General features: G+C 35.9%; 1 protein-coding gene across 1 annotated transcript; it reads left to right on the forward strand.

Annotated features, from left to right (window-relative positions):
- The first annotated feature begins 3,647 nt into the window (after positions 1–3,647).
- On the forward strand, positions 3,648–15,178 carry LOC133854268 (monodehydroascorbate reductase, chloroplastic/mitochondrial). The gene is made up of 17 exons (XM_062290378.1): positions 3,648–3,841; positions 3,936–4,113; positions 4,197–4,296; positions 4,414–4,491; positions 5,514–5,585; positions 5,968–6,086; positions 6,189–6,273; positions 6,893–6,982; positions 7,502–7,603; positions 7,787–7,876; positions 8,056–8,136; positions 8,382–8,453; positions 8,537–8,631; positions 8,748–8,836; positions 8,960–9,022; positions 9,130–9,170; positions 14,742–15,178. Exons 1-17 carry the CDS (start codon positions 3,832–3,834, stop codon positions 14,859–14,861), a joined length of 1,485 nt encoding a protein of 494 aa, XP_062146362.1. The 5' UTR covers positions 3,648–3,831; the 3' UTR covers positions 14,862–15,178.
- Positions 15,179–15,436: the final 258 nt, after the last annotated feature.

Raw genomic sequence — 15,436 nt, forward strand, 5'->3', positions numbered from 1 at the left:
TCAACCCATTTTTTACCGAGACCTGTTCGGACATGCGCTGAAGAAGGAACTTTCTGCCAAGCCCGTCCGGACACACCTTTTGGCCCGTCTGGACACGTGCCAAGAAGTGAATCTACTGACTAACTCGCCTGGACACAGAATTGGTCAGTCCAGACGCTCAATTTCTAAATGTTTTCTAAATGTTTTTCTTCCTCATTTTACCTAATTATTCACTTAATTAGTTTAATTCATGTTTTTAGCACTTCATTAACATTTTGGACGTTACATCCCTCCCTCTTTATAAGAATTTCTTCATCGAAATTCAAATTCTAAGTCATTAAACAAGTTTACAAACATGCATTTTATCTAAATGAAAATTTGAAGATGGTATGATAAAGTAGTCATACTTGGGTTTACTCAAAACAGATGGAGATATTGATCCCGCATCTCTTGCTCAAGCTTCCATGAGGCTTCTTCTACGCTGTGGTTTTGCCATAACACTTTGACGAATGGAATGGTTTTGATCCTCAATTGTTGTTTTTTACGATCCAACACTTGTACAAGAAGCTCTTTATATGTCAAGTTTGCTTGAATATCAATAGACTCGTAGCTTATAACATGTCAGGGATCATGAACACACTTCCGCAACTGAGAGATGTGGAAGACTTCGTTAATGCCCGCCAAGTTATGAGGCAAATCGACTTTGTATGTTAGAGGCCTCACACGGTTCAACACTTTGAATGGTCTAACATACATTGGATTGAGCTTGCCTTTATTGTCAAAACGCACTACGCCCTGCATTAGTGACACCTTAAGGTACACAAGGTCACCAACTTCAAACTCAAGCTTGCGATGATGCTTATCCGGGGCAGTGATGTTGTATTACAGGTCTATTGGGATAACGCCAACCTTGCCAGGAAATAGTTAATATTCTGGGTAGACCATATGGAGAATAGCTATGACTTTATATAATTTATTTACGGCATTTTTTCTCAGCATTAAATATTAATATTGTTACAAAAAGTATGCCTCATCGTTTCTTTAAAATAAATTAATTTTCTATCTGGGCGTACTAACCAAAGCAATACATATCATTTGTGAAAACCCACATTTAATATTCCAGAGATATAAACCGTTACTCAAGGTTCATTGAATAGTCCGTTTTATAATTATTTATTTACTAAGTTGTAGATTTACGCAGCTATTTCTCTTCCACTGTAAAACAATTCAGTGTTTTGCAGGTTAGCACGTTTCATAAGTAATGTCTATAGTAATGTTTGTTTGGAAGCTATGAGTCTAAGTTTGATGATGCATAATATTATGCTAGTGAGTCTAGAACTAAAAATCTCAGATCATGATTTTTGTTTCTACATGCCCTTTTTACTCTGATTTAGTATCAGTGTAATTTCTTTTATCAATTACCAGTTAATTGAACTGAGAAAATTGCTAGTTACCTTCCTTATTAAGTAAATACAATTACTTAATTTTGGGGGTGTTATAGTAAGAGAGAGAAAGATGAGAGAGAAGATGGAGATGAGAGAGAGAGAGAGAGAGAGAGAGAGAGAGAGAGAGAGAGAGATTGAGAGGCAGAGACAATAGAGACAAAGATGATAGAGATTGAGAGACATAGAAGATAGAGGAGAGAGAAGACAGAGATGAGAGAGGAGAGAGAAGACGAAGAGAGAGAGAGAGAGAGAGATGAAAGATAGAGAAGATGGAGACGAGAGAAACGATGTTTCTAGAATATAAGGAAAAAAAAAAGTAAATATAAAAATTATTTTAATGATAAAAGGAAAAATGAAGGGAATTTATTGTGAGAAGTATTTGGATAGAAAAGTAAAAAGTAGTTTAAACCCATAAATTGGAAAATCGTTGGGTGCTTGTTGCTAATGATCTTTTAGTGACACCCCATTCTCCTTGATGGAAACGATCCTAGAAGCCAAAGTTCGCAACTTTTGGCCATTTCCTATCAAATGTTACCATTCCCTAGTCCCACTACTCACTTCCATAAGTTGACGACAGAAGAGAAAGTGATTGTTCAGAAACCCTTCATCGAGGAAGAGCCACCAGTGTCAAACCTTAGACGGATGTGCCAAAAAGCCAGATTCGGTTAAAGAAGGGATAGAGGCGATGGATGCAGGTAAGATCTTGGTCAGAAAACTTAAGGGTTATGTCCATACAGGTGACTTTGTCGACCTCATTGGATTTGGATCAACACCACTAGTAGTGTCTAGTACAACGGTGATGGCGGCCATGGAAAAGAAAATGTGCAAAAGGAGTGGCCAAAGAAAAAAAAAAAAAACTTTTGACTTTGAGAGGAGAGAGAGAGAGAGAGAGAGAATTTGGTGTGTTTGAGTTTAATAACCAACACAACAATCCCTTCCCTTATTTTTTACTTCTACAAAAACAAAAATCAATTTCAAAACATTCTAACTTTTTATTTTTTATTTTTTATTTTTTTTTTATATCACATCAATAATTTTTTATTACTATTCAAATTAAAAAAATTATTATAATATTTTTTTTCTTCATTTTTTTATGTAAATTTTTTCTACTTTATATTACATTAATCACTTTTTACTACTATTCAAAAAAAAAAAAAATTTACTACAACAATCTTTACCAAATACACCTAATAATAAGAAGATGAGCACACGACAAAACTTTCAAAGAAGATAAAATGCTTGTCTTTGCATTTTAAGAATAAAAAACTACTCAAAGGCAAAAAAAAAAAAAAAAAAAAAAACCAAGAATTGGATATTTTATTAGGCAACTAAAAATCATCAACTTAACAACTACCTTATCTGTCGTGTCTTGATCTTCTTGAGGTTACTGAGATGTTCCCGTCTTCTAATTGTGCTCTTCCAAAACGGTTTTATCTATATCTTAGCCTTTCACTTTCAATTTCAACTTGAAGAAGATCGAAGAAGGGGACTTTGTTTTGGATGGGAGAGGGATTTGACGTTAAACGTTTTCTTTTGCCGTTAAAGTCCCGTTAATCTAGTCACTTCCAAAGATCCGTTAACGGCCTTGAATAACAAAATGCTGTAAACAAAAGGAAAAAAATATAATTTAGTCCGTCAAATTATTACTCTTTGTTCTGATGGCTCTCTAAGCTATCAAGACTTGTAATCTAGCCCCCGAAACTACTAAAACATTTGAGAAAGACCCATTTTGACGAAATATTCTTATAATAACTTTGTCACGTGTTATTTTTCAATTAAAAAAAATAGAAAAATAAAAAAATTCATAGCCATCAAAGTATAGAAAATTAATCATATTCACGTTTGGAGAGGTGATGACGAGTTCGCCGATCTGCAAGCGTGCATCGTGTCCAACGACGATGCTGGAAAGAAGCAGTATGTCCTCCGGTCAATCGCAATATTTTTTAAAAAATAAAAAAATAATAAATAAATTTTTTTAGTTTATTTTAGTTTTTAATTTTTTAATTTTTTTTTAAATTTTTTTTAATTGAAAGTATTATTGATATATTTCGTCAAAAGAGTTATTTTTCAAAATTTTTTATAATTTAGAGAGTTAAAAGTGTAAATATTAATAGTTTGAAACGCCACCTAAAGAAATAGCAGTAGTTTAAAGGGTTAAATTTTATTTTTCCTTAAACAAAAATATCACAGACACACAGTGACCTGACCTCACCGACAACTGAATTCCTCGCGCTGTGCCAATCGCGGCCCAAAAGCCCATTCCAGTGAAGCCACTGCCGCTTCATCTCCCCCCATTCAAACTGACCCCGTCCCTTCGATCTCCTCTAGAGCCACTACCAGTGAATTCAGTAATTTATTCCCAAGTACCTCAAACTAATATAATTGCATAGCAGGACCTCTGAGCTCGATGTCCTCAGGTTCAACTTCAAGCTCAACTTCTTCCATAACACTTCTTCGTTATCAAACCCTGATCTCCGCTTTGTTCTCTGCTTTTTTTTACGAGCTATACAGGTAGTAGATTGATGGCAGTAATATCCAACTCGTTGCAAATAAAGCACAGGCTCTCGCTCTGGTGCCCTCAGTCTGCTTCGATCAATCGAACTCACCGGCCTTGTTTGATCGGATTGGGAAGCGTCCGGAGAAGAAGCTACGTGGCGGTGTCGTCCGCCTTCGCAAACGAGAACCGAGAGTGAGTTTTTGATTGCAATTTGAGTCGGTGGTTAGAAAATGATTGATCTTTCAATTTTATTTATTTATTTATTGATCTTTCAGGTTTGTGATAGTCGGAGGTGGCAATGCGGCTGGCTACGCGGCTCGGACTTTTGTCGAACATGACATGGCCGATGGACGCCTCTGTATTGTGTCTAAGGAGGTGCGTTTGGCTCCATTTTTGGCGTTTGAATTGCTTGTTAGCTTAATCACTGATTGCAAATGATAGTTTGAATTTTGAACAAAAATGATTTATAAAAAAAAATTGATTATTTTGCAGGCGTTTGCACCATATGAGCGGCCGGCTTTGACGAAGGCTTATTTGTTTCCTCTGGACAAAAAGCCAGCACGATTACCTGTAAGGATAGTTGTTTACTTCATATTGCATTAGTTGATGGGTGAACGCTCAGAAATTGTGATTCAGAGTGTTTGTTTGTTTCTTCGTAGTAAAGCTTAATCAGTGTGCTTATTGTATTATTTTTGGTCTTGAGGAGCTCAATTCATGCATGATCAGTGTGTAAGGATAGTTATTTATATTATATTGCATTAGTTGCTGTATTAGTGCTCAGAAATTGTGATTCAGAGTGTTTGTTTTTTTCTTCTTCTTAGTAAAGCTTAATCAGTGTGTTTATCCTACCATTTTTGGACTTGAGGAGTTCCATTCATGCATTTTGGCAATAGCGTTCCGTATACTTCATACTTAAGTCATTGGTATACTTAAGTCATTGGAGTTCCATTCATGTATTAGTTGATGGGTGACTGCTGATACCACTTGTAATGTATTTCTTATTTTCTGCTATACTGAATTGTAAAGAAGGATAAAGGATGATGAGAAGGAAAGGATGGAAGAAGATGAAATGCAAGCTGGATACTTCGAGAGGTCTAGAATCTCCAAGCTTTATGCAAGAAAAGCCTAAACTCCCAGAAAGTGTTTACACGATTAACCAATTGACTGCCGATACATTTGTGGACTTGGGTTATATAGAACCCCTCAATTGTAACCAAACTGACTTCTAAAGCTAACTTCCTAACAACTCACTCAGCCCATTAGGCCTTATTCAATGAATCTAGACACTTTACAAATCAAAAGGACTTAACACTACTTTATTACAACTGAAACGTAAGCAGCCACCTGTCTCTTCCAGCTCAAGCCTTGCGTTCAGTTCTCTAATGATCTTTCTTCTTCCCTCAGGTCATCCCGAAAGCCTCCATAACATAAGTAGTTTGCCTTTTGTTCTCTTACCCCCTCCCAACAAAAAAAAAGTTTGATTTTGTATTAATGAGTTTGAAGTAAGATATACTTAAGCATGTGATTTATTTTTTATTTTTTTTAAGGTTTGGTAATGATCAGGAACTGTTCTGCTTTTAAATTTAATGTAGGGATTTCATACCTGTGTTGGATCTGGCGGGGAAAGGCAAACTGCCGATTGGTATCAAGAGAAAGGGATAGAGGTATTCTTTATATCACCCTCCCTTCTTTTTGAATGCTTAGTTTTACCTCTGGTTTTTACTTTTTCTTTTTCATTTGATTAACAGTGTTTGAGTTTGATTCAAACAAATTCAAAATTTTTGGGGGTGTTTGGGTGTCCCATGTGGATGAAACTTGACTTAAAATAGAATTGTTGTACTGAACATGATATGTATGTGTTCAAGTTCCATTTCCTGATAATTTCGTTGGAAAAAGTTCATCCATAACACTTCAGTATAATTATGGAAGTTTGGAAGACACCTTATTTGGACATAGATTCTTTTCTCATTTACTTTGAGTTGAACATCAATAATTTATCTTGTGAAATGTGATCGATAATTTTGAAATTTCCACTGTTTTGCTTAGATGTTTTATGAAGATCCAGTGACAAGTATTGATATCGAGAAGCAAACATTGACGACAAATTCAGGCAAGCTGCTTAAATATGGATCGCTTATAATATCTACAGGATGCACAGCCTCAAGGTACCCATGATGTTTTGAATCAGTACTTGATTAGAGTGTTTTCAGATTATGCACATAAATGGGTCAAGCAAAGGTGCTTTCTTGACCTTTTTCTTTTTTCAGATTTCCAGAGAAAATTGGAGGAAACCTACCTGGTGTTCACTATGTCCGGGATGTAGCAGATGCTGATTTGTTAGTATCGTCATTGGTAATTTCTTTTCAATGCTTCTGTTGTCAACTTCCTTTTGATTTTGTTTGGTTAAAATATGCTAATGAATAAATATAGGTGTATATGTTCTTAGTTGTAGGGAGGTTTGGATGACCAAATGTAAAACAGCTTGCTGTTAGAAGACATTATAATATTCAACCTGCATCTTTGAAGCTATGCGACATTGAGGGTTATAGCAAATGCAGCTAGGATATCATATGCATTTTCTCTAGCATTCTTGGAGTGGAAGTTTGAAAATTAAAAATTTGAAAACTTCTATAAATTTTGGCACAGAAATGTTGTCTTTTTATTAATCCAGAATGAAATATACTTATTTGCTTTAAGCTTTTAGCCTCTCAAAAGCTTCCTACAGCAATTACTTAGATGTAGAGGAGAGAATTATTCAGCTATAGGAATAGTGGAAAGCTCAGATTTCAACTCTACTTCAAGCATAGGTGTGAGCCATTGAGCTTTGACAAGCTAAAATTTCGTTGAAATTGATTTCCAGAGACTATCTTGTGGGCTGTATATTTATCAAGGGTTGCTTAATAGTTTGAAGCTACACATTCCTTAGTTAAAATGAATTTCCCTTTAAATGAACTTCACATATAACTTTTAGGAGAGGGCACGGAAGGTGGTCATAGTTGGTGGTGGCTATATTGGCATGGAGGTTGCTGCTGCAGCTGTTGGTTGGAAACTTGATACAACGGTATGTGTTCTGTCCAATCTGTTGCTTCTATGATAGTTGGGATGGACTTAATTAATTCAAGCGAAGACTGTTGGAACTTTCACCACTTTTTATCATTTCTTTTCAGACTTGTTGAGGCATATTTGTTGTTTGGTGTATATGAACCTCTGCCCAAATAACCTCTGAAAACTCTAGCATATTGGACTGGATTCTCAAATGCATTTTCCGAAGATGTATTCTCTTGTTCCGCAGATCCTCAATACCTTGATTAAAGCTATCGTGGTGCTAATATTGTTTTGGATTGCTCAATACACATTCATAGAGCACTTTTTATATGATGAGCAGCTTGTATAGTTTTTCCTTCAATATGATGGGAAAACTTGATGACATGACATGACATGTCAGAAGAACCTCCATTTGGCTATCTCACTTATATTTCTGTTAGTGGTGTTATTTGAATTTATTGTTGTTGAGCAAAGAAAAAACTATTTACTCTTGTGACATGGTGATAATGGGCACTTTTTCTCTTAAAACATAAAGGTCATATTTCCAGAGAATCATCTCTTGCAAAGACTATTTACTCCTTCTCTATCCCGGAGATATGAAGAACTGTACCAAGAGAATGGTGTCAAATTCTTAAAGGTGCTCTCTCTCTCTCTCTCTCTCTCTCTCTCTCTCTCACACACACACACACACACACACAAACACAAACACAAACACACATGTATCATGTGTGAAAAATTTGTATCTGTTTAGCTAATGAACAGCTGCATTTGATTATAGCCATAGAAATGGACTTTCTTAACTTTTTTAATTGTTCACCAGGGTGCCTCTATAAAAAACTTAGAAGCTGGTACTGATGGACGTGTGGCTGCTGTCAAACTTGAGGATGGATCTAACATAGAAGCAGATACAGTAATGTTCTGTTACTGTTTGTGGATTTAACAGATTTTTTTTCATATATAAAAACAAGTTTTCTCATCTTGCACCTGTTTTTTATAATGTCATGGAAATGAGATTTTGTCTGGTTTGAACATAAGAACACAAGATGGAGAAGTTGATGAAATGGAACAATGCTATTTCTCTTTTTGCAGGTAATTATTGGTATTGGAGCAAAACCTGCTGTCAGTCCCTTTGAAAGGGTGGGTTTGAACACCAGTGTTGGTGGAATACAGGTTAGCCTAATTGTATACCAATTATGAGCAATGAAAACGAATGAACATTTTACATGAACTGTGTATAAACTGTATTTATTTCACAGATCATGATAATAAGTCTTTTTTGAACAGTAACATAAGCAGTTAAAATAAGCCTACATTGGGGGGGGGGGGGGGGGGGGGGGGGGGGGGGGGGGGGGGGAGGAGGAAGTAAAAAATCAAAGTTCATCAAGACTTGACATATATGTAATATCAAATCCCAGGTTGATGGACAGTTCCGGACAAGTATTCCTGGAATCTTTGCAGTTGGAGACGTAGCAGCTTTCCCGTTAAAGGTATGATTTTCTGGTGAGTTTTTCTCAAATTATGCGGCAAGATTCTTGCTTAATCTGAAGGACATGTGGTTCTCCCTGAATAGATTTATGATCGCATAGCACGAGTTGAACATGTGGATCATGCTCGTCGGTCAGCACAGCATTGCGTTAAAGCTTTACTAAGTGCCCAAACTCACACGTATGTCAGAGTTTCTTTTTCTGTACTTACTTTCTAGAACATGGCATTAATATGAGCGACTTTTCTCCTTTCTGAATCATCCTATTTGTTGATTTGCATCACTTCATGATTTCCAGGTATGATTATCTTCCATATTTTTACTCAAGGGTATTTGAGTATGAAGGTAGCCCAAGAAAAATATGGTGGCAATTTTTTGGGGATAATGGTAAGAATCTGTAATGCATGCATTGTTGCATTAAATATTAGTTTTTTTTTTTTCTTGATAAGTGGCGCTTTAGAAATTTTTTCTTATACTCCGCATTATTTTTTTATTATTTTTTTTAAACAGTTGGAGAGACTATTGAAATTGGTGATTTTGATCCCAAGATAGCTACTTTCTGGATAGAATCTGGTAGTGTAATTTGTTTGAAACTCTCTCTCTCTCTCCAAGTGTATATGTATTGCATGTTTAAATTTATGTTGTTGACAAAAGATGATTAGTTTTTTCTTGGTTCACAGGTAAACTGAAAGGTGTTCTTGTTGAAAGTGGGAGTACTGAGGTAACTTTTTATTCCCCAGATTTTACATACAATTGATGAGAGTAGTCATAGAACAAAATATAGTTATATTGAAAATGAAAAAGTTTATGGCATTTTTGTGAATATCAAAGAATTTAATAAAACATAAAGATTTTAGAAGTGATGGGTTACTAATACAAATGAGATTCTTTTCAATTATAAGAGAATTCATTATCAATGAATTTCTTGTATAGGTCTCCTTTTTTTTAGGGAAAAGTACAAAATCAATCATTGTGGTTGCACCCATTACAATTAGGTCCATGTGGTATATAAATTTGTTGAGAACTAGTGGTAAGCTAAAAAAGCAAATAGGTCCATACTCAACTTTCATCCAAAATTTTGACGAAATCCGTTAATGTGCCATGTCAGATCCAATCATATAACGATATGTGTCTAGTTTAATTACTCATAGCAAAAAAAAAGAAAAAGAAAAAAAGAAACCTTGGAATTGAAATGTTACTTTTCAAAGCCATGTGTATTACGCATCAATCCCCTCGGCCACGTTAGCAAGGTAAAAGTGTTTTTTGATAAGTAAAACAAGTCTTATTGATAGCGTAAGGTGCCCCTAAGCACATCGAAAGTATACACAAGGAATCACCTAACTAGGTAAAAGTGAGCAAGGTAAAAGTGAACAAAGTAAAATCTTAAGTCTTCACCCCCAGTTGATGTTTACAGTGAACCAAGACTTAGCCGATACTCCATAAAACCCTCAGTTCTTCCACCCAAATACCATTTTCCATAAAACTTTCAAGAAGGGAGAGGTGTGCCGTTCGTGTCTGTGGAAGAAGCATCACCCTTTTTGTTTCACTTGCAGCCATTGCTGTTGTCTACAAAGCATGGAGTGTTTGCATCTTTTCTAAGTGTGTGTGTGTGTATGTATATATATATATTTTGTGTACAGTGGTGTTTGAACATAGTGGAGTTCGGATATTTGAGTTTTCGGTTGTTGTTCTTTAAAAAAGTGATTCCTTTTTAGAGATTTGCGATTGTGTTTGCTTTTGTGGGCCTTTTTCAGTTTACTTTGCCTTTGTCTGAATGTAGCACTTGGTCAATGTGCTTGTGTCTGGTTGCTGTTTATCTATTGCAAATATTTATGTAAGATTTTTCTTTTGGCAACTCTTTTACCTACATATTTCCCCAAAATAACTACTTTAGTAACACTCAGAGCTGAACTCTGTTTGGTATTTGGGAGGTCCATCTCATTCGTTGGTCAACTCTAATTTGGATTAAATTATTTTTTATGGTTTAATTTCCTTTTTTTGGACTAAGCATGTCTTATGCTAAGATCTTACTTAATAGGTTGTATATATGAATTAAAGCGGAATAAATGTGAGCTCTTGCAATCTTGTCTTTTTGATATTTGAATTCAATCCACCAAAAGAGACCCCCTTCAACTTCTTCCCTGCATCTTTGAGTTAGCAACAACTACCTCTGCAAACATGGTATTAGGTCCTCCCCAACCCCTTTCCCAACACCAGTGAGATATGGCTTATCGGTTTCATGCTCCACATAAAGGTCCAACACTCTTCTATTCTCACAACTACCTCTACAAACATGGTTGGAGACTCCATCCAAATTAAGATCTTCTTTCCAATCCACAATTGTGGCACCCATCACAAGAACAAAAGAGCTAATGTGAATTGGATCGCGAAGCAATATCTTGAGAATTTTTGGGATGACCTCACATGGACTAAGTGTGCTTTTTGAGAATAAATTAAAAGGGACTATACTATTAAATCCCAAGATATAATGACTATCGAGCTAGGAAGCTGCCCTTAAAACTGGGGTACTTTGTTGTAGCAGTGCAGAAATGGAACCCAGGCAACATATGTGGTTTGATAAAAGATGGATTTATTTTAATAGGATGTTTGTATGTTGAATGCGTACAAGAAAGGTCTAATTGTTGGGTATAGACCTATAACTACATTAGATGATTGCCACTTAAAGGGCCCATATGGTGGACACTTGTTATGTGCGGTGGATAGAGGTGAGAACGATGACATTTTCCCAATTGCACATGCTGTTGTAGAAATTGAGTATAGAGACTCATGGACATGGTTTATGGGTAGCCTACTGGATGGCATTTTCACCTTCTGTCTATTAGACATAACAGTTGAGGAGCCAATGCAATCTAGTAGACTACCTATAAACCATGCCCACGAGTCTCTACAGTCGGTTTCTATAATTGCATATGCAGTTGGGAACAGGTCATCGTTCCTATCTCTGCCTACTGCACATAACAATTGTTTAGCGTACGGGCCCTTTAAGTGGCAACCATCTAATGCAATTATAGGTCTATACCCAACAATTTGACTTTTCTTGCAGGCATTCAACATACAAACATCCTATTAAAATAATGTCCATCTCTCACCAAACCGCATATACTGCATGGGTTCCATTTCTGCATTGCTGCAACAAAGTCCCAAGAGATTTTGTAGTGCTCACTTTCACTCTCATACCCTAGTATTAAGGGCTGCTTCCTAGCTTGATAGGCATTATATCTTGGGCCATGTGGGGTTACCCCTAAAATTCTCAAGATATCGCTTCGCGATTCAATTCACATTAGCTCTTTTGTTTTCGTGATGGGTGCCACAATTGTGTATTGGAAAGATCTTAGTTTGGATGGAGTCTCGAATGTTTGATTGTGATGCTTGAATCCACCACCCAAATTTCAATATACACACCGCAGTCACCTGAATTTTAGTGGTGTTTGATCACAAAATCAAACCCGTTTTGAATGGAATAATTTTTGATGGCATTCTTAAACATGGTTGTATCACGAAAATCTTTGCCAAATTCTTAGCTTGACTTTCCCTTTCAAATCATGCTCAGTGAAGTTTGGGTATTTTCTCTTATTATGCTGGGTGGCCTGCCCCTCTTCAAAATCAGATGATAAACTCTCCATATCCCCCTCACTATCAGCAGAGTAAAATGACACCACATGACCATCATTCACATTAGAGGATGTACCTATCCCAAACCAGTCAAAATTTCCATGTACATTATCCATGTCTTTACCTTTCACACATGTTGTGTAAAGATCTTCATCCTCAACATCTGTTTCTTAATAATCACTTAGTTCTGCATTATCATTTGAGTATCCACTGGAAGCTTCATAATCAGCATCACTATCAAAGGAGTCCTCTCCAACCCCTTTCCCAACACCAGAATCTGATACACCTCCCCCAAACACCAATCATAATTCAAATGCTTCAGCAATAATTGATTGTTTGGTTGGTTCAATGAGATCTAGCCAATCGGTTTCATGCTCCAAATATAAGTGCAACACTCTTCTATTCTCACAAATTATCCTCCCAATCAAATTGACGACATCATTCTCATTACATATGTGAGGAAGTCCACGATCCGAAACCTCTTCGTCAAGCTTGTACAAATAACTAATTATTCACGTATCCCAATTCCTCTAGCTTGTTTGCTCACTCGGTAATCAACAAATAGTTGACATCAAGTTCTCCTTGGTCAAAAATCTGCCTTCTGACATAGCACATACATAAAATTTCAGGGAACTGCCATGGTAAATGTGAACTCTCACCATTTTTGCAAAAACAAATAATTATGATCATTTCACTGTTCCAGAAGTACTGGGAATGCAATCAGGTCTTAATCTAATTCATATCACTGTTCAAGTAGTGCAAATGCAATCAAGTCTTAGGTCTGAATCAAAGCAGAACAGTTCCCATTGTTTAAGGCACATTATAATCTTTATTAGAGTAAACACATGTAAGTAGGAGTAGTTAAGTCCCATAGTTTAAGGCACCTTGTAAAAAGGATTGAATAAAACACATGCTGATGGGAAAAGTGTGTCTAGTATGCTGCCGTGAAGAATCAACTCTGCATACACTAATTCAAAGATGCGGGGAAGAAGTCGAAAGGTGTAGAATTGGTTTCTTTTGGTGGATTGAATTCAAATATAAAAAATGTAAGATTGTGAAAGCTCACATTTATTCAGCTTTAATTTGTATATAAAACCTATACAGTAAGAACTTAGGATAAGACATGCTTAGTCCAAAGAAAGAAATTAAACCATAAAAAAGAATTTAATCAAAATTAGAGTTGACCCACGAATGAGATGGACTTCCCAAATACCAAACAGAGTTCAGTTATGAGTGTTACTAAAGTAGTTCTTTGGGTAAATATGTAGGTAAAGTAGTTGCCAAATGAAAAATCTTACATAAATATTCGCAAAAGACAAAAGCAACCAGACAAATCGCATTCTTAGTCCCAAAGTCGGAAGCTAAAATCATGACCCACGATCTCTAACCATCATTTGACAAATCGGGGGGTGGGGGGGTGTTTTTAGTTGGCTTACCTCTGTAGACGGTGACAATGGCTGCAACAGAAACGAATGGGGTGATGCTCCTTACACTGATGCGAACAACATAGTGCTCCTTCCACACACAAACGGCGTGCCTCTTTGTTTTTGAAAGTTTTATGGAAGATAGTATTTGATTGAAGATTTGGGTGGAGTTACTGAGGGTTTCATGGAGAATCGGCTAAGTCTTGGTTCACTGTAAACATCGACTAGGGTGTGAAGATTTTAAGTTTTCGTTTTTCTTACTTTATACGGTGCCGGGTTGACGTGTAACACGTGGCTTTGATAGGTGACGTGTCAATCCCAATGTGTTTCTTTTGGCAGTGAGTAATTAAACTGGACACGTGTCATTGTATGATTGCATCTGACATGCCCCATTAATGTATTCTATAAAGATTTTGGTTCTCAGACAATTTTTATACCACTAGGAACTAATTGTAAATAGGTGCAACCACATGGACTAATTTTATATATTTCCTTTTTTTTTTTTTAAAAAAAAAATCTTATTTATCATAGTTTTTGAAATATATCGAATGATAAATAAAACTTATACAATGGGTAATATTCATCCCCTGCCCCCAATCCGTAGAAGACCTCTCCATTATTGAAGGGAGAGATATCACCTGCCTAGAGAAAGGTCAGTTGTCATTAGGTCTTATTTCAGACACGGATCTAATGCATCTAGTAATGTACGTCTTCACTTGTTTCTGTTGCACGAAGTATAGCATAAGCAATTCCCAAAAGGATGTTTCTGTTACATCTTGGTTAGACTTAAGAAGTTAATAATCATAATAGTAATTAATCCTCAATAGTATCATGAAAAATATCACTCCCAAATCCCATCTACATTTTGGTAAGCTAACCATTGCTATGGCCCAAGACCATATGGCTTGTTATATATATGTACATGTGTAAATAATCAATCTGAGATTTCTACATTATAGGCCAGAAAGGAATCGAAAACCAAGTCCTTTTACTGCTTGAATGTTGTTGTGAACTTTGTAAGATTTTAACTGTTGTTTTCCTACATTTTCTTGGCAATCAATTGGAGTATGGAGAAAGAGGACAAAAAATAGAAAACAATAGAATTTAGGTTTCATTTTTCTTTAAATTGCTTTCGCTTTAATTACATAAAGCAGACTCTGTGGATTATTGAACTGTCCTTCCTGACTTTGTCTTAGTAGACTAGATAGCTGACGCTTTATTATGTTTTTTTTAAGGAATTTCAACTCCTTCCTAAACTTGTGAGGAGCCAACCTTTTGTTGATAAAGCCAAGCTTCAGAATGCATCTTCCGTTGAGGAGGCACTAGACATTGCTCGGGCATCCTTAACAAGTTGAGGCTGTTGTCTAATATACTACAGAATATTACTGACTAGTATGTTAAGTTCCAATAAAAAAAACTATTCTCACGTAGTTTTTTCAACGATTTAGATTTAATTTTAAGTTTTTTATGAAAATAAGAGTAGAATTAAATCTAGATCGTTGGAAAAACTACAAGAAATCTCATGTAGGTTTTTTTTACAGCATCTAATCCAAATCCTTAATCTTTAACCGAGATTTCTTCTCTTCCGGCTATGTAATTAAGGATCCTGAGGAGGACTTGGTAAAATAAATAATCATAATAGTGGTGTTTATTGAATGCTTTTTCTTTCTCATATCATGTTCTATGACTTGATTAATTACAATAATGATGTTTATAAGGGTATCATTCTTCCTCGTTATCACTATAACTTGATTATTTTATTTATGCCCCTCTCCTGTATATGGTGGAATTTATAAAATCAGGCCGTGCACCCAATTGAAGTATGCTGTTTGTATATTTGATGTGATATGGCATCATATAATAGAAAATGATAAGAGCATATTAATTGCTTCTTTTGGTTTTTAGGTGAGCTAAGTTGCTTATGGGGTTT

Source organism: Alnus glutinosa, chromosome 13 (genome assembly GCF_958979055.1).
Source record: "Alnus glutinosa chromosome 13, dhAlnGlut1.1, whole genome shotgun sequence".
NCBI lineage: Eukaryota > Viridiplantae > Streptophyta > Magnoliopsida > Fagales > Betulaceae > Alnus > Alnus glutinosa.